Below are 20,121 nucleotides of genomic sequence, written 5' to 3'. Positions count from 1 at the left end.
ATGTTTTATTCCTTGTATCTTGAGAAAGACTACATTAAAATTAGTTTCGAAAAGTGTCTCACCATTCTGTGTGAGGTGAAGTAGAAAAAGCACATTCATGTAAAATGTATGCACATAATAGTCCAGTTATCCAAGGGGAATATAGGCAGGATAACAGTCAAAACCCAACTCAGAATATTGGTAAATTGTTCTCACAAAAGGCCCGGTGGGATTTTGCATAAAACATACCTTCCTTCTTTTCATCCTTTTTAGTTTCTGCTGAAATAATGAAAATGGCATTAAGACATATGAAATGACCATTCTTCAGAATATTCCCCAGAATATGAGAATGTATTCCATGCATTCATAAATTCAGTGGTCACCTACAGACTAGTTAATTCATCCAAATCTGTGATAAGAGTATAAGCAGAAAATATTATTTCACATAAGAATTTTTAAAAACAGAAATAAGCATTAGCAAAAGAAAAATAAAAATATATTAAGTTACATAGACAAGAAGTCAAATTTATAAGTATATGTTTAGTGTAAATTCATTCTAGATTTTAAATTGTTATATCTGAGGAAATCACAATCTCTTGTAGAAGATCATAAAATACGGGTTATGACTGGATTAATAAAAAAAAGTGAAGTGACATCTATGATAGATATCTATTCCATAGATATTCCATTATCTATGCCTAGCTACTGAAGAATTATATACCAATCTGCAGTCTACATTTACATTTATAATAACCATGTATAAAATTCTCAATTTTAGGAAGGGAAGATAAATATTCTCCTTAGAGAAAAAGGTACAGAATACTTTAATCATCTTTGAATTCTAGTTTTCTCTGTGGTGATATTTATCTAATTCTGAACCATGAATCTAAGTCTGGATCCATGTTGTTGCTTATGGGTATGAGCAGAAATATTTGGCAGAGGTGCTCAACAGGCCTAGAATTGATCCAAGCAGTATGACACTCGGTTCTGTGTAATGTTCATCCAGGAGCCAAGACCATTCAGAGATGTCTTAGGCCACATTAGTTGAATTTGAGATTGTGCACATTCCCATACAGTAACCCCACCTCAGTGGGATAGAATGTTGGGGATCACTTAGAAACAACAGCCAGAACTGCCACAGACATTTGCTCTCTGCTACAATTGCCAAAGCTCTTTCAGGTACACCCTCTTATTGGGTCTTCATCAAGATCTTGTGAAAAAAAGGTAGCTCAGAGCAGAAAAATAAGCCTCAGAAACATTAAATTAATTTGCAGAGTCTAAGCAGCATAATTGGCTCTAAAAATCAAAAATAAAAAACAGAAAGAAAACGTACTTTAATTGACTACAAGTTATTTTTCTCTATTTTCTAACTTTTATTGATGTACTATTACTTTTGTAGTAAGTGAATTTACAAATAACTTAATTCTACTTTGGGACATTTGTTTCTTTTTAATGTAGTTTTAACTAATAATACACAAAATGTATAGCCAATTTATACTTATACTTTTAAGTTAAGAAATTGGGATTTATATTTATAATGTTTTTAAGTTAAGATATTGTTTATTCCAATGATATAAGGATAATAATAAAGATAACAACTAAAATGAATTAAAGGATATGGATGTGGCCTGATGAATTTCAAAACCGTGAGGTTTAATTTCAGTTAATCTGTGAGTTTGACTCAATAGGCTTGTATATTATGGATTCTTTACATTGCAAATAAGAATTTCCTTCAAACATTTTATAATTTTCAAAATCATCCAATAATAATTTGGATGGATGAGCGTGGTGAACTCTTTAAAGAGAGACAAAATAAAACAACCCAAAATTACCCCCTGGAAGGGGTTCTAGTCAATGACTTGTTCTAAACTTGAAATTCCATCAACTTAACCATAAACACATGTCCAAAGGGCAACATGATGAAGGCCTTGACCAATGCCAGAAAGAGGGCTGAGAATGTGAGTGAATACATTTAGCAAAACCATAGTTTCTTATAAATTCTACAGACAAGAAATCCTCTGAAATTTAAATCTCTTCAAGAATTAGCAAAATCCCCTAAATTACAATTTTTTGATTTCTAAAATTATACAAGAAAGACGATGAGTACGTATGCATGTAGAGATGCAAGCATGCATGTATGCAAATGCATCTTCTTTTTTCCCATTCTTATATATGTGATAGTTTCAGTTTCCAGTCTACAGTGACAATGGAAATAGCTGAATGAAGGAGTCTACCTACTCCATCATAACTGATTCTAGTTTCTCTTGCTGACCTGGGTTCCTTGAAGGTGCCTGGCTTTTATTTTTTGCCAGCTGGAGAGCCATGTGATCCCTCAAGCTGGATTCCAGGCCCAAAAGCTAATCAAAGCCAAGGTCCTGAGTTTCAATTGTTTCTAGAATGGTTTTGTAGCTTCTGTTCTATGTGTCTCACTGCTGGCCCTCAATTCAGGTTGCCTGACTCTTTTTTTTTTTTTTTGAGACACAGTCTTGTTCTGTTGCCAGGTGCCAGGCTGGAGTGCAGTGGCGCGATCTTGGCTCACTGGCTCACTGCAACCTCCGCCTCCCGGGTTCAAGCAATTCTCCTGCCTCAGGTTCCCGAGTAGCTGGGATTACAGGTGCGTGCCACCACGCCCAGCTAATTTTTGTATTTTTAGTAGACATGGGGTTTCACCATGTTGGCAGGATGGACTCGATCTCTTGACCTTGTGATCCGCCAGCCTCAGCCTCCCAAAGTGCTGGGATTACAGTCATGAGCCACCGCACCGGGCTGGCGTTAACTGTGTTATGGGATTGGATGACTCTTGAATTTACCCAGCAAACCTGTTTCTACTTAACTGTGTTATGGGATTGGATGACTCTTGAATTTACTGAGTAGACCTGGTTCTCAATAATTGGATTCTTGATTTTCACATTGTAAAAAGACTGGAATGGCTAATATTTTAGTTTTTGTTGTCATTGCTCTATTTCCATATCCTTCCTAAAGTATCCAGTAGATTGTTAATGTTTGCTTTAATGTTTTTTTCTGGAAGAAAAAGCTTGGAAATACACTAACACAGAATGCATATGACCCCATCTTTTAAGCCGAGTTCCATCATGGCATGTGTCCTATCTTTGGCATTTAATATCATTAGTTGTCTACCTTGCCATTGCACCTAACTGATTAAAAATAATTCCTTAACTCTCTCTCTCTTCCTTTCCAATTTGGGTCTATATTCAATTTCTTCCAACAATTTTTTTATGTAACACCTATGAACTAGATTGATCACCCATCTAAATTCTAACTGGCTACAAAAAAATTATTGCCTGATTGTTCTCCTTCTGAAGAGAACAATCAACATTAACTCTCTGAAGAGTGTTAATGTAAATAATCTTTTCTTTTCAGCTAGTTTCTTCCCTTGAAACTTATTATTTGTGAAAATTACCATTTTCTAATTTCCCAGGTTCCAAAGCTCAGTATCATTTTTATTCTTTCCTTTGTTTCTTTTCATATATTCTATTAAACATTAATTCTTCAAAATGTGAATGACATTTGCAGTTTTTTCTTATGTCATTGCCACCATCCTAGTTGAGGTTATTGTCTCACGTCTTAATAGAAACAAAAGCCTTTCATAGTTATTGTTTACTTCTTATATTTACCTAAATTTCTTAGATCTCCAAACTGGAATTTCCTACAGTAGAGAGATATTTATTTCGTAGTCTTCTCAGTGCCTCAAAAAGGTGTTGAAATAATTTCCTTAAATTATTTTAAAATTCCAAATAATATATACTAAATCTTAATAATAGTTATAAATAAATATGAACATATATAGATACATATATATGAAAAAGCAGATTTTTAATATGTCCTTTGTTGTAAAAGTTAAAAATAAATAAACGGACAGATCTAATCTAGCCTTTTACCATGCCACAAACATCATGATCAGTTTTGTCACTTTATAGTTCAAAAATAGGATTATTGCCAATTTTGTTTAAGTTTTGTCTTCACATGAAGTCCTTGCAAATATTAATTATTTGTATGCATAATTTAATTATATATTTAATTATATGCCTGTGGTGTTAAAATAAACATATGTAAGAAAGGTCTATGGAGGATTTGCAGTGATGTGAACCATACGCATTTCCGCTTTGGTATGTCCCTGCATTGGTGTGTCATTTTTATTTTAGTAAAAGCATACACAGAATACCTCACTCTTGCCTTATTCACTGTGCTTCATCATCCTTTCATCCAATTTCCTTCCAAGGATAATTCTAACAAGACTTTGAAACTCTAGGTTACTACTTACTCAACAATAAATCTTTTATTCCAAAAGAATAAGTTCTGAGGTTGCCTTGTCCATTGTAGTTTAAATCTTGACTGGTTAAATGTAGTTTAAAAAGCCCAGAGCCTCAAGCTCAAATATGAAGCAAGTTTTCGGATACCTCTTCATTTTCCTCCTCTTGACACCTCTAACATGAGGCTGAAGTAACTAACAGAAATTCCTGCCTCAAGTTATAGCTCCACATCTACACTATGATCCTCAGAAGTCTCAGTCAAACAGAAGGAGCCTAAAGTGATTGTGCTTTTTTAGGAGAACATATATACACTAATGGCAATGATTCCTTAAATTGGTAAGCATTTGCTTATGGAACTCACCCTAACCTGCATTTTTATGTATTAAAAAATCAAAGGTAATAATATGTGTCCTACCTTTCTACCTTTCATAATATTTACTATATTCCTTATCAGAACTTTCCTAAAGAAAAACAAGGTTTTTTAAAACTCGTTTTCAACTTTTTTAAAAAACTTGTTTCATGGCCTTTAACCATTCTAACTTATATTGCTCACAAACAACAACATTGTTGAGTCAAATGGCATTTAAAAAAACCCATGTTACCAATATTTTGGGGATGATTCTGCATGTAGTTGGGTACAAGATTAAATACAAGAGGAAAATTTGTGCAGATGTAATGCATTTGGTCATCCATCATGTGATATGCTAAGGAGTTTGCTATGAGAGCCTTCTACCCCCCAAAATTGTACTATCACCTGTGTGTATCTCCTTTATTGCTTGGTATTATATAATGTAGCATAGAAGAGATGATAAAGATATTCTCCAGTAAATATTTTATCTTTTATTTTCTAAGTGTGTTCCATAAAGTTTTCCCAGATTATTAATGTCAAAATAAGAGCATATTTGTGCCCTTCCCCTATGCTTTCATCAAATTACTCCTCATGGTTTGAGAAGAAATCGCTTTCGATATCCCGAAGATATTCATAAATGATGAAACTAATTGTCTTAGATGGCTCATAAAAATGGGATAATTATTTTGTAGCCATATCTGGAACCCAATTTTTACAGTTTTGATGTTTATGAAGTAATACTGATTTAATGAAATTCTGATTTTTTCATGTGACATAAATTACAAGGTATCCTGAAAATAATAGGAAAGTATATATTATTTTATATCTATATCTGTATTTCTTTATATACATCTATGGCTTATTTTTAGAAATATATATAAAGCTTAAATACTGAAACTTGGAGCCAAGACTAGTTCTTTGGGCCTTAAACAGTTCCTCTGAAAACTGGCATTACTCTCAGTCATGCTTGCTCCAATTACTAAATAAATACTTGAACTGTGAATTTTCATGCAACAATATGTTTTTTGCAATATCCCAGCAGATGGTGCTATTCTGCAATAAACAGCTTTGGCTTTTGTCAATAACGTGCTATACATGTTTTTTTTTTGTTTTTTTTTTTTAAAGGCAATACCTTTTAAAGTGTTTTATTGCTTACCTTGTGCTGTAATTTTCATCGTCCCTTGTTTTGTTTCAGGAGCTTTTCCTGGCTCTTAGAATGAAAAAAACATAAATTACTATGAAGTATCATTTTGGAAAAATACATAAATAAAAAAGGGGCCAGGGAGCACAAACACAAATGAGCATAAAAAGTGTTGCCTTAGACAAGCAGAATTTTTGTTAAGAAATAAATTGCTGCTGGGGGAATAGCTGAGAATGGAGTTTACTGAAATAAAAACTTGACCGAAGTAATTTAAAACATAAGATAAAGATTCCAAAAACTGTTTTGTCTCACTGTTAACTGGCCACAGAATATCACTTTGCATTTGTTGAGCAACTGAATTTGAAATCTCAGAATTCTGTGTAAATGGTATCTGTATCACCAGCCCTTTGAAATTGACGGTACACGTAGAACCAAATAATATGACTTACTGAAGGTCCCTTAGTGACTAATGTGACAATAAAGCCTGGAACAACCAATCTCAAGTTCAAGCCTTTGACTATAAAATGCCCTTCCCTAAATTGCAGTGGCACCAATCAATCAATATTAGTATGGCCTTGGGCACAACATTTGTGAGAGAATGAGCGAGCTTCATTGCTAACCTTTCTTCCCTTTTGTTCTAGGTTTTGTTTTATTTTGTTTGCTATATTTTCCTTCTTTGTTTAGAAATTTTGCTTTAAAGAAACAAGATTTATTTAAAAAACTTATATGATACATGTAAATATATTTAATCAGAATGGGAAATAATATGTAAATAAAATTTTCAAAAACTAATGGCTCACTTCACATTTGACTTAGTATGGTTTGTGACTGTCTTTGCTGTTTTCAATAATTGAATTATTATGTAAAAATGGAAAGTAAGATTGGGTCATTTGTTTTAGATATTTACTGTCATCCATCCATCACATGTTTAGGAATAATTATGTGTGGACACAAAGTTAGGTGTATATTTAGTAGTTGATTCACATATATATTCAATCTTTCATTTAATTATTGTCAAATATTGATTACAACTTGTTTAATGTTGTATTACTAGTTAGAGTTATAAAATGACAAGTTGCATGAGAATAATTTGGCAAAGAATCATAAGCAAAGATTCTATGATTTGGGTGAAACAAAAGAGATTGGATTTCTAATTCATGCTTTATCTCTTGTTGGTAAAATTTATTCATTTATATATTACCATGATCATAAAAATGCTAATTTTTATTTGTTGCTATATAAAAGAAGTATTATTTGATCCATAAATAATTCTAATTACTATAGCTATTTCTTTAGACAAAATATATTTTGCCAAAACTGAATTCAATTTACCGTTGATACTTTCATAATTAATTATTTTTTCTGGAGGAAAACTCCATGCCAACATGCATGCTAATGCCATCTTTGTCAAATCTAGACTAGATGGTTTCAATTAGTAATAATATATGACTGACATTTAGTAGACAAGTATTAAACAATTGTTGACTAAAACAAATGGATGAAAGGAAGAAAATAATGTGCTCAAAAATTCACCAGAAGAACACCATTCTGCTTAGATGATTTACTTATTGGAGATCTCAACATATCAGAGAATTATACAGTAGTTTGTAACTAAATTTTAAATAAAAATATTTTAAATATTAGTAGGTAAGGCACCTTAGAATTTGTAGAAATATTTGCAAAAAAATTCAGTCAATTTTCCTCCTATCTTCTCCTTTTTCTTTATATCCTCTTAAATCACTGATTTTAAACAACCCATCACACCTAAGATTCTATTGGGCCATGGAGGTCACAAACAACTGCAAATTATGTAGGGCTTTTGCTGGGCCTTATCGGTTTCTCTTATCGGTTAGCTGCTTTCTCCCTCCATGATCAGGTTCAGAAACATGTCCCTGACTGCTGAGCTTTTCCCATTTGAGTGTCCCAACAGGCTGGGGTTTACCCCTTTAACAACCATAGCCTGTCCTCAGTTTGGCTGTGTGAACATTGACTGGGCATGTTTTAGGGTTCCTTACTTATTACTCTTCTTTCTACCAAGCCTTAGTTCCCTGCCTAAGTCTTCCCTGCACCTCACTGTCCCACCCCCCAACACATGCCAAACCAAACAGTCCACAAATGCATACTGATGCATTGAAGGTACTGTTTCCAGGTAAAAGTGTATTTTAAAGAGGTCATTCTACAATGCCTACCTGAAAAAGAATGATTTTAATGGAGGTAAGTCTCAGGATTGTAGAGTATCATGTGTTTTCTTCATAACTTCCTCACTGATTTTAAGCTTTAAAGTTAATTTATTAAGTTGGAGCAAGTGCAATTGCAGTTGCACCAACCTCAATTGCGTTTGCACCAATCTAAAATATCAGTTCACAAACTACTACATGATGTGTATCTCAACAGAAATTAACAGTTTAAAACCAAATGCCTTTTCATCCAACCAACAACAATATCATCCTTGAAACTGTTGAGGACACATACAAAGACGATCAAATTTGATATCTGTTTTTCCACCACATTTCTATTTTCAAAATTGTGTGACATTAGGGAAGAATCGACCCTGAGTCCATAGATGTACAACATGAGAAGGCTGCACAACATTGTGCAACTGAAAACACATTAATCCAGACAGACAAATTTTTGTTATAAATAATTTTTCTGTCTCCTTTTGATTGCTGCCAACTAGAAAAGAAACTACATTTTTTTTAGGGAAAATCCTAAATCTGTACAAAAATAAGGAAGACAGGTAATGAGCCCATTGTTTCCAACACCTACTACAGTATTTCATGTGTACTACCTTCTCTACACATATTCTAATGAAAATTTCATTATATCAAATGATTTTATCTTGTCATAGTTTTTGTTTATAGCTATGTTTTTTTAAATAAATACAATTATTTAAATAAAAAACAGATGACCATAAAAATATTCAACGATTATAGTAATTCTGAAATTGATAAATAATATTTTGGACTTTTAAATCAGAGACAGGATGGACCTAGATTAAAATGTCAGCACAATTCACTTGGGGGTGTTTTAGCAGAAAATTATCAGAGAAGTTAGTATTTACAGATCCCTGACACATGTTGTATTTATATAAACAAATTGTCATGAATCAGATGAACCAAATGTTTCAATGCCTTCTGATTCCACAGACATGGAACAACCTGATTTACAAAACTGAAAAGATATTATTAGTCTGCAAACATTTCGTTAAAGGAGTCAATTTTTGTATGCAGACTTAAATATTAGTTTAATATGATTAACTTTTCATTTCTAGGAATCTGTTTATATTTTGACTTCATTTAATGTAAAGTGCAAATCCATTACATTTTCAAAAATAGATTTTGCATAACTTTAGTAGCAAATGGACTGCTACACTGTCAGCTTCCAGAATTGGTCTTTGGCTAACGAACAGCAGGTAAAGAATAATAGTATTTTTGAGAATCCTACCCACATTTTAAAAGTTTTTGAGCATTCTCCCATCTCTGAAAAGAAAAAAGCAGTGCATTCATTATATTTTAATTTTAGAGTAAGTTAGTAGAGGTCAATTATTACTTCAAAAGAGAGAATAACGTTATTCAAATACCTGGATAACTCGTCAGTCCCTTAATTATAACAACAACAAAACAAATAAGAAAGATTCCCCCCAGCTGTAGTGAAATGGCCAGCCATTATAGAGAAGAACTGCTACAGGCAGGAGAATGGGTAGCAGCAGGTGGTAAAGCAGAGAGTGGGCGAATACCACACAGACTTTATCCTGGTCATTGACAATACTCAGCCCACTGACCTCCACAGTACAGATTTCTATTTCAATTTCAATGTGAAATCATATAATTATTTACTGGTACAACTTCCGTTCCTACCACCCTATAAATTCCCTGAGATCACTGATTGATTGTCACATAGTCAACTTTATAACTCCAGAGCCAACAAGCTGCTAGAAAAATTGTCTCTATGAAACATGTGAGAAATGGCACAGAAAATCTAATTATTAAAAAAGAATCCAATTGACTGCTTTGAAATGAAAAGTTAAGTTCGGAGATCTATGTCACTTTTAGGATGATGCAAAATCTCTTTTTCTCTTTGATCACTGATTATGTGTTATTCAGAAAGTGTATTAACTTTAAATTTTAGAACTAGATTTTTATTAGAATATATGGTAACCCACACTGCAGTTGGGAATTTTACAAAATTAACTAATTCAGACAAATTTGCAAATTTTTAATTAAATCGCATGGATTTTGGTAAAAGAATAGGAGGGAAAACAAACAACAAAAAATGAAAATATGGGAATTCTATTTAAGAGCATGTTTGAGATAAACGATTTTTCAGGGTTCAAATTATGAATCAAATTTCTTTTGTTAATTTTCCAAAGAAACAAAACCAGCTTTAAAGCCATATCTTGCTGCTTCATCAATATTACAAGGAACTTAGGCTGTTCTTATTTTCTTAGGCAAGAAAACTAAATATAGAGAAGTTAAATGGCTTTTCCACAGGCCAGGAGAAAAATTCACATTTACTGATTCAGCAGCTAAACTTTGACCCCGCAATATAAAGCTTCGACCCCTCAATATACACACCTTTTATTTTTTGCATAAGATAGTAGAAACTAATGACAGATTATCTTGCAATCCAATGACCTGCTAAATCAAATTCTAAATTATTGTTTTTTATTCCTATAAAATCCAGTGTTATTTTTAGATACAAATAGTCCCAAAACAGAGAAAGGTTAACATTGAAGCTAAAAGTTACCACATACTTGAAAGGTCTTAGGTTAAGCCTGTTGTACTTACAGCTCTAGGAAAGCATATTTCAGGGGCATTGCTTCATTTCAGTATGATAATTACCCTATTGAGATGAAATTAATCATGAAGCAGCCTTTGGCCATCCTGTGTGACCAAGGGGAGTGAAGTCTGAAAGAAGGGCCTATTTGCAGCCAGATATGTAAATTGCAAAAAGTGCACAATGCAGAAATATGAATAATTTATCAAAATAATCTGTTATTGCTAGAGGTTAAAAATCCAAATAAGTTGGCAAAATGATTTACAATAGGTAGCATAATTTTGCTAGATATTTTTCCCCCAGAAAATCTTCACCTCATCAAGCCATGGGTTTTGTTTTAGAATCTAAGTACACTTTACCTTAATAACTTAACATTATAGAGTTTAACTCAGAAAAAGTTTGATTATTCCATGGCTATTAAGATAGTCTATTTGTTAATATTTAAAAAGATTATCTCTTCCATTTAAATCATTCTAAGGATTTCGTAATTTGAAAAAGAAAGAATTTTGATTCTTTTATTATATGTAGGTCAAAATCTACCTATAGATGTTACACATAGAATCGACTTTTTCCAAAAATTAAGCACAGGCAAACAGAAAATGATTGGGAAATATCAATCAGCATAATGAGCATTTCTCCTTCATCGCATCATCTAGTTGTCTGGATAAAATGTGTGAGAATTATAAGTTTCTTAAGTAATCAACAATTTAGAGTTAAAGACCAAGCTATCAATATATTTAAATGTTAGTAGAAGAAATTTTTTTTTTAAAAAAGGGAAGTTATGAGCAAGATACAGATCATTTGACCTTTTACTCTTGAAAATATTTGACATATTAAGGGCAGATTACATTTAGCCTAAGAAAAAGGCTTATTCCATGTATCTAATAAAACAACAGAATGCAATTCCATGGGAAGATATGAAGTCCCATTTATGGAGATGCCAGAGAAATACCTGTCTTAGAGGGGTCCTAAATGTTTTTGCCTTAAGCAAAGAGACAGCACCAACTAGTCATTCAAGGTTCCTTTCTACCTTTTATAGCAACTTATTAAAGTCAGTGATTATGAACACAGATAAAAGTAGCAGAATAATTTGCCTACATTATTTTTCATCGCAAATTTATTGATTATTCATTTTTATTATTGAGACTTATCCTGATAGTTCCCTACACCATAAAATAAGCATTCTTTTTGCTTTGATAATATTTTAAATGCAAGCATTCTGACCAACGATTGGAATGATTTTCTGAGGAGAAGCATACATTTTCTAGAACAGTTAAGACTCAAAGAAACATGGAGTTTGAGACCAGCCTGGCCAACATGGTAAAACCTGTCTCTGCTAAAAATACAAAAATTAGCTGGGCATGGGGGTGCCACCTGTAATTCCAGCTACTAGGGAGGCTGAGGCAGGAGAATTGCTTGAACCGGGGAGGTAGAGGTTACAGTGAGCCAAGATCACACCACTGCACTCTAGCCTGGGAAACAGGGCAAGACTCCATCTCAGGGGGAGGAGGGGGAGAATTAAAGGAGAGATAAGGTGTAGAGCCACAAAGGGGAAAGGGAAAGAAAGTTGCAAAGTGAGTAAATGATAATGTATTTTGGAATTATGAACCAATCCAACTGGAGCAGAAGAGTCTTGATTGGTGTTAATGAGAAGTAAAACATGTGAAATAAGCAGAAGGCCATTGGCCTGAGGCTGTCTTCACGTTGTGAGTTCCTTCGTAATGAACTGTAGCCTAACTCAGTATGTAAACAAACTGAAACCTTACTTAGGAGTATGTTTTTTTGTAACAGAAAACAGAGTCTCAATCAATCACAACTGCTGAGCTTCAGCTAGTCACAGGGAGCCAACTGATCAGACCATGTCCAAATAAAGCAAGTGTCTAGATTTAACCAATCAAGCACTTTCTGTACTTCACTTCCTGTTTGGGTTATAACAGCTCACTGCCCACCTGAGCAGAGCTCTCAGAAACTCTTTAGTTTTGAATTCTGCAAGATTTATGAATCGCTTTTTGCTCAATTTGTTAAATTTCATTTGTTTAAAGTTTTTGTTTTAATGAAACAAAATGTTAAAGTTTGTTTAAAAGCAAATTATGGTCAAAATAATTGACCTTGAATTCTCAGCAAATAAGGTAGACTTTTGTCTTAGTACATTGAGCACTACTGCATTTTTAGGCAGGAAAGTTACACAGCAGTGTTTTGAAGAGATAAAACTGTCCATGATTGTCTGGGGAAAGGGCTTCTATCCCTGTAGCACAGAAGCCAGGTAAAATGTTGCAGAATGCTCTATGTAAGGTGATAATACCTTAGACTAAGTAAATGTTCATGGAAATGGAAAGAAAATAAGTTAGATACTTGAAAGACGAGCCTAATACATTTTTGAGATTTGTTTGACATATACAGAGAAAGAAAGAAGGTTGTTTCTTCAAATAAGACAGATTTTGGACCTGATAAACAGAATAGATTTTAACATAGTTTAAAACTTTTAATACATGTTAAGTTTGAAGCCATGATTGAAATTCAAATGAAAATATTGAATAGACATTTGAAGACAGGATGGTCCTTGAAAAGACAGGGAGATTCTAAAGTCATGCACATAGAGGTGTTAACTAAAATTAAGAGAGTGAGCAATTTTTCCCAGAGACGAATAAACACAAGGCCTCAGACTATCATCCTACCAAGAAATGTATTAGTTAATAATCTATAAGAAAAATCCAAATGTTGATTTCCACAAGGCCAGGGAAGAGACTATTTTTTTTTTTAATGAGCAACAAACTTCAGGGCTAAATAAAATGAAATAAAATTATATATCTAGGCGATCCCTGGAAACCACTGTGGACATGATTTTGGAATGGAAATGAAGATAGAAGGAAGCCTGCTCTTAGAGGTCTAAGGTGGACAGTGACAAAATGGAAGTAGAGAGTGGAAGCCATTCCTGTGACAAATATGGTGGAAGGCACTAGGAAAAAAGAAACTACAAAGGGGTTTGAAGATAGCAGGAAGATCAAGCAAAGTCTTTTTTCCTGTTTTGTTTGAAAAGAGTGAAAAAAATACCTAACGGAGAGGAAAATATTGAAGAGTCTGGGAAGTGGGAAGACAATTAGGGTAGCAAGATCCCAAAATGCATAGGAAGAAATAAGAAAAAGCATAGGTACAAGTATCTGCCTAGGCAGAAAAAGTACATCATAGTCTGGAAATAAAAATTTCCCTATTGAAATGGCAGGAGTACATAGCTATTTCCTAGAAGGACAGTATTATGACCAACGATGACACATTGCACAGCACAAAAAAGAGGTCCAAATTTCAAAAACTCAACATAACTAAAAATGGAATTTTACTAAATAAAGTTTTCAAAATCAAAGTCAAGAATAAAAAAAATAGGAGAAAAGAGGAATTGAAAAAAATGTAAGTAATACAATTAGAAAATAGTGAGACAAAAGATAGCAGCTGAGGGGAAGAAAATGGGATAAGATATTGATATTCAAATGATTATTGCAATGTTTCAGGTTTTATAATATATAAAATTGGGATATTATATGCTATTGGTGAATATTCTAATATATAAAGGTTATAGGGCAACTTTTCCTTCACAAACCAAAATGGACCTCTTAAAAAATAGTTAAGAAATCTCTAACAAAGATAGACAAGCAACACTTGATTATTTCCTTCCTTCTGATATTGAACTCTCAATCTTCTCCTCGGACTTTTATCAACATTTGTTAAAAGCAAAGCAAAAATTTGGATGAAAGGATAATTAATTTTTGAAGCTATGATAGATGCCACATACTGTATGTCCTTTCCAGCCTAATATATAAACAATTTCATTTCTGTAAACATGGAAATGATTTTATATGTTGTTTGTTCTTTCTAAGATGTGTGGGAAAATATGCAGTTAGTATCTAAAATGCACTGTCACTGAATGACTGAGCCATTTAGATTACAATCCGTATTCATTTTTAATTTTAGAGACTGTGGATTTTTTGTAATGTGTGGTGAACTGTGCTTTTTCTTTTGTTGAGAAGTCTCTGTCACCCAGGCAAGAATACAGTGGCGCCATCTCAGCTCACTGCAACCTCCATCTCCCAGGTACAAGTGATTCTCCTGCCTCAGCCTTCCAAGTAGCTGGGATTACAGTATGTACCACCACACCTGGCTAATTTTTGTATTTATAATAGAGACAGGGTTGACCAAGCTCATTTTGAATTCCTGACCTCAGGTGAACCATCCACCTCAGCCTCCCAAAGTGCTAGGATCACAGATGCGAGTCACTGCACCTGCCATGAAATGTTCTTTAGTTCACGTTTGTGTCATAGTTCTAAGAGTTCAAATGCTTTAACTGTCAGTTCACATGCTAATGATCTAGGTAAATTAATGGGCTTCTCAATATTGTCTTCCCTAAAAGGGAATTTCACCACTTCATTCTCTCCATCAGTGTTCAAAGGAATTATGCAAGCCTCTTAGGACCAGTAGTCCCCAATGTTAGGCATGCAGATCTAAACTTAAGTTGGTATTTAGCTGACAGTCTAGTGGTTCCCATAATATTAATACAAGCTAAGGTTACTGAATATTGACATTGCTTCTGGAGCCCACATTTTCACATATTGCAGCAAATGTACCACTTTCTCTGGAGAACTATTCTATAAAGCATAATGTGTTTCTTTATCAGTCAACCCAGAGGTTGCCTTTTACCATTGAATATTCAAAATCCATGCTTATATGCACAAATAAATGAGTCAATATTCAATTGCTGGAGCAATGTGCATAGAAGTGTTTGAGAGAAAGTGAGTGTATGCTAGTACAAAAAAAACCCAATTTCCTACATACTTTGGTAGAAGGTAAGGTATTGGTCTTCTAACAAGTGGCTCAACTGAACTCTACTTTTATAGCTACTAGGCTTCCCAGCTGGCCCATCTTCACCATCTCGCAGATGCTCTGAATTCCGACTAACCCATTGGAAGGCAGTAGAAATTTTATAAATATGAACTACACACTGAGTTTTAAATTTGATGAGTTTGGAGAATTCATTTAAGAATAAAATGTTACAATGTATTTTTCTGTGGAGTACATTTTGAAGACTTTAACATCAACAAGAAATCTCAGAAGCAAACACAATTGCCTTCTGTATTACATGATGAGACTGGGAAAGGCTGAAAATAAGGATGCAGTAGAGGTTACCATAATAAATTCTCAGACCAAAAAGCTTAGCAATTCTCATCTGTCAATCAGGCTCACATGATGATGTACAATTTGAATTTAAAAAAACAAATAACTGCAATTTTTTTTAATCAAATGAGGAATATACCTTTCACCAATGGCCCCATACTTACTGTTATCCTCATGGGTACCTAATACAATACTTCAAGTACTACAAGCAGAGAATACTCATTAGATTACTTAAACTAAAAAAAAAAAATCTGCCATCTCTTAAAAAGTAAATGGAAGCTTAATGATAGTCCCTCAGTATTTTGTGCTATAATGTTTTATAGTTTAATTTATCTTGAGATCATATTTGACTCCAAATAACAGCTAAAATATGTCTACTCAAATTTCTAAAAACTGCATTGATTCTTCATCCTTCATTTATTGAATTTTCTAGAAAACTAGATAATGCACAGATTAAAATTTTAGTCAGAAACATTTTTAAACCAAAAAAACAAAATAGAATAACGTAGGTCCAAAAAAAAAAAAACCTATAAATATTCTAAATGTTACATTCAACAAAAATAAATTTCACAAACATCAAGACTGGATATAACACATTAAATTCAGAAAGTGTCTCCAATATACTGAAAAGTTTACTCTACACTATTATTTGAATAAAATGTTGAATTTCTGTGCACAGAGTTTCCGAAGTCTTTGCATTAATTACTGCACTTGATCTGTATCATTGCCCTGCAAGGTAGGCTGCTAGGCCTGGACTAAGCTCCACACATCCCGATCCTAGTCCAGGATGTTGCCAGTATAACAAGAATTACCACTTCTTTTCAAAATAATGTCATTTTCCTTGCAGTTTTAAACTATACATCTTATATAAAGCTTTAAACTTTATATTATGTAATATGTTATATATTAAATTTTATTTCCAATTATATGCATGTGTATAAAATGAAGAGCCAATATAATTTCTAAAAGGTTTGCTACGACTCATTGTGATAGCCATATATTACCACAGGAAAATCTTTTACATAAATGACTCTGCCTCTAAAATAAAATAACAACAATGGCAGTTATAACAACTTATTTCTATACAGCAAATTTATAGAAAATCCCATATTGTTTTCCTTAAGAAGAGAATGTATTATTTCACATAACAGGAAGTCCAACATAGAAGGGTTTCAAGGTTGACTGATTCAGAAACAAAAATTGTCTTTTTATCTCTGTTCTCCCTTTGCTCCAAGCCTGGTGAGGTTGGCCAGTGGGTTAATCAATTCCACAGGGGTGAGTAGAGTAAAAAAAAGAGACAAGAAGTCCACAATTCCTTCCCACTTTCAGACTCCAAGCTCAGGGTGCTTGCTGAGAGGGCCCAAGCTTAGGTGGGGGAGAGTGGGGGAAATTGTTATTGGAATGAAAGTTAGAAGCTTTGATACTATACTGGATTGGATGCCTTTAAAAAAAGAAAGACACCATTGTTTTACTGTCTGAGCTGTGCATGACCAGGCAAGCTATAGAGTCAGTTCCTGATTTCATCGAACAGGTGAAGAGAAGCAAGTCTACAGAGTCGGTTTGCATTGGTAGTTACACAGAGAATAAAGTTGCTTTCAGCTTATATCAACCGAAGTGAATGGAGCGTGTTTTACTAACCCTATACATATGGAAACAGAGCCAGGGCTCTTCCCCATGCTTCTGCCTTGTTCTACTTTTCTCTTTTTCTTCACAGTCAACCACTTTTTACCCTCCAAAGTGAAATACTATTATTTCTTGGAAACTTTTCTGATCCCTGTACTGTAATTGTTTTTTTCCCTATTTGGGGCAACAAAGCGATTCACCAGCACTTTCTTAATGCATCTATCCCTTTCTATGCTTCAGACACATTTCAGTCTCTCTTCCTAAGCTGTACACTTTCATAAAATTCCCATTTACATCTTGTTTTTTTTTTTGGTTTATGGCACCCTCTCTGTGGCTATACAAAATGCATACTCTTTCTTATTTTTGTGTGTGTCAATAAGGAACTGAAGGAATAAGTCTCTTGAATAAAAAAATGTTTATTATTTTGAAGGACTAAAGAGCAAGGTGAAAAAGCATGGCAAATTTTTTTTGTAAAAATTAATCTTAAGGAAGGTAAAAGTAAGGCCCCTGCCTTTATAATTGCTTGATTCAAAATTGCTAAAAACCTTGAAAATTAAAACAAAACATGAAACACTTTTGTAATAAATTATTTTTCCACAAAGACCTCTCCACAATAAATCACCTAGAAAGTAGCAATATTGTAAACACGTTAAAAGCGTAAGTCCTAGAGGTGCATGGTTGGGTTTAAATCCTGCTCCAACCAATTTCTAATTGGGTGGCACTGATGAATAATTCAACTGCTCTCTTCCTCAGTTTCCCTAATACATCTTTAAATGTACTAACAATGGTATCTGCTTTTGTGCTGCTACTAATCAATACCATGAATTGAAAATACATTGAAAATGCTTATAGGAGGACCTGGCAAATAGTTAAGTATTCAATACCATGTGTTTAGTGCTATTTGTCTTGTTCATCCCAACCCTGCACTCACATTATTTCATCATAAAAATCTCTGAATTTTATTGAAGCATCTCACCATGCATGATACAAATTAAGCCCTTGAATAAGGTTATATTTTGTATTTTCTAATATAAAGTACAAAACTCTCATATCTATGTCTTAGAGAAGTAACTTAATAAGAATTGTTTTGCAATCTACATATATAAATTAATTTCCATACTCTACAATCCCAGAAGTAGCCATTCACACTCCTTGTTTAAAGTTACATGGCAGAGCATTTCTTTAAGAGTAATAATCTCTGACAAGAAAAATCATTCTACAAGTGATTTGTAACACTTTAAAGTGGAATCCATAGAATACTAGTCCAGATAGATGCTCTTCTCCACAAAAACAGTTCAGGGTCAAATAACACTGGAGAGCAAAGCATACATAATGTTACCCTCCTAAGACTTTGCAATGCAGTTAACATATTCCAGACTGAAATTCTACAGCAGAGAAACCAATTTAAGTTAACACATTGTTTCCTGAACATACTTGATGATAGAACTCTTCTTTAATGCAACACTCATTAATGAGGAACAGACTGGGTGATGTTACTCCTAGAAATGGAGATTTTAAGTATTCCTTGCTTCTCTCTTACACTAACTACAATAATAATACCATATAGTCACCTGGTGATTCATTTAACAGATGTGTCTTGAATACCTATAAAGTTCACAATACTTATGTAGAAAATTTATAATTTACAAGTCTTTTTGACATATATTCTTCAATTTAGCCAACAAGATGGGTAGTAGTCAGCAACACAGCTTTCACAGATTCTCAAAAGCAATGTGGATTCATGAAAAGAACATAAATATTGCAGTCAGAAAGGTCACACTTTGAATCCTGGCTTTGCCATTTTGTATTTTCCTGAGCATGCTTAAGTTTTCAAAGGCTCAAATAGCTGTGAGGATTAAATGAGGTGACACATGTAAAGTACCAACGATAATACTTTGAACATAATAGGTACTTGCAAAGGTATGCTTTCTTCCTACTTTTGAATACTAGCAGAGAAACAGATTCCTCTGGTTATGTATTGCAGTTATTAATTCACCTTAATTCTGAACACAAGCATGACATTCACTTTTCAAAATGTGCCTGGCTCTGTCAGTTAAAACAGATAATGTAATTTAAACACACACACACACACACACACACACACACACACACAGACAGACAAAACTTAGAGTCTAGTGAGAATTAATTAAATACCCCAGTATTGTATGCCATGTGCCGTTGTAAGGGATGGAGACTTCATGAAAATTCTTTGAAACAAGACACTGGTTCATCCAGAGGACCAGTAAGGGGTGAGATTTTATGAAAATAACAACGGGTATTTAAACAAAGTGGACATAGAAAGATGAGGATAGGGATTTGAACAAAGATACCTCTGAAAGAATCATAATTGTTAGGAGAATGGGTTGACTTTAAACAATTGGATAGACTTTTACGTGGATGGAGCAAAGAATGTGGAAAGAGTTATCAAGAGATGAAGCCAGAGACAGATCAGGAAAGGCATTGAAACTCTTTCATTAAGACTTTATCCTAAGGACAAAGTAAAGCTTTGGCAGGTTTAAGTGGAGAGGGAAGTAGTTAGATATGCCTTCTGTGAAACCACTGATGCAGAATACCTGGTGCAAATTACGTATTGTGAAGGACCAGCTAAGTAGGATACAGCAGTGTTCCAGACAAGAGTAAGGATGGCCTGAACTAGGACAAAGGCTGTGGAGTCCACGAGCTTTGGGCAGATATAAGAGATGAAATTGATAAGACATTTCTATGCCCAATCACATAAAGTAAAACAGAACGCCATATATTTCCTCCCCTTTTGTAAGCACCTAGCATCAAGACAGTAAAATATTACTTACTGTACTCACAAA

The 20,121-nt window shown here is 33.7% G+C and overlaps 1 protein-coding gene across 1 annotated transcript in view; it reads right to left on the bottom strand.

Moving 5' to 3' along the window:
• TRDN (triadin) overlaps positions 1–20,121 on the bottom strand; it is a 377,062-nt gene that overhangs the window by 147,273 nt on the left and 209,668 nt on the right. Inside the window, exons 13-14 of the mRNA XM_032274890.1 lie at positions 5,756–5,809; positions 229–258 (exon numbers count right to left, since the gene is read on the bottom strand). Of these exons, the coding sequence (XP_032130781.1) occupies positions 229–258; positions 5,756–5,809 (84 nt within the window). The remainder of the gene's footprint in view (positions 1–228; positions 259–5,755; positions 5,810–20,121) is intronic.

This window comes from Sapajus apella, unplaced genomic scaffold (genome assembly GCF_009761245.1).
Source record: "Sapajus apella isolate SASKATOON/1434 unplaced genomic scaffold, GSC_monkey_1.0 scaffold6, whole genome shotgun sequence".
Taxonomy (NCBI): domain Eukaryota; kingdom Metazoa; phylum Chordata; class Mammalia; order Primates; family Cebidae; genus Sapajus; species Sapajus apella.
Note: the sequence above shows the minus strand (reverse complement) of the source record. Positions and strands in the feature narration are given on the sequence as shown.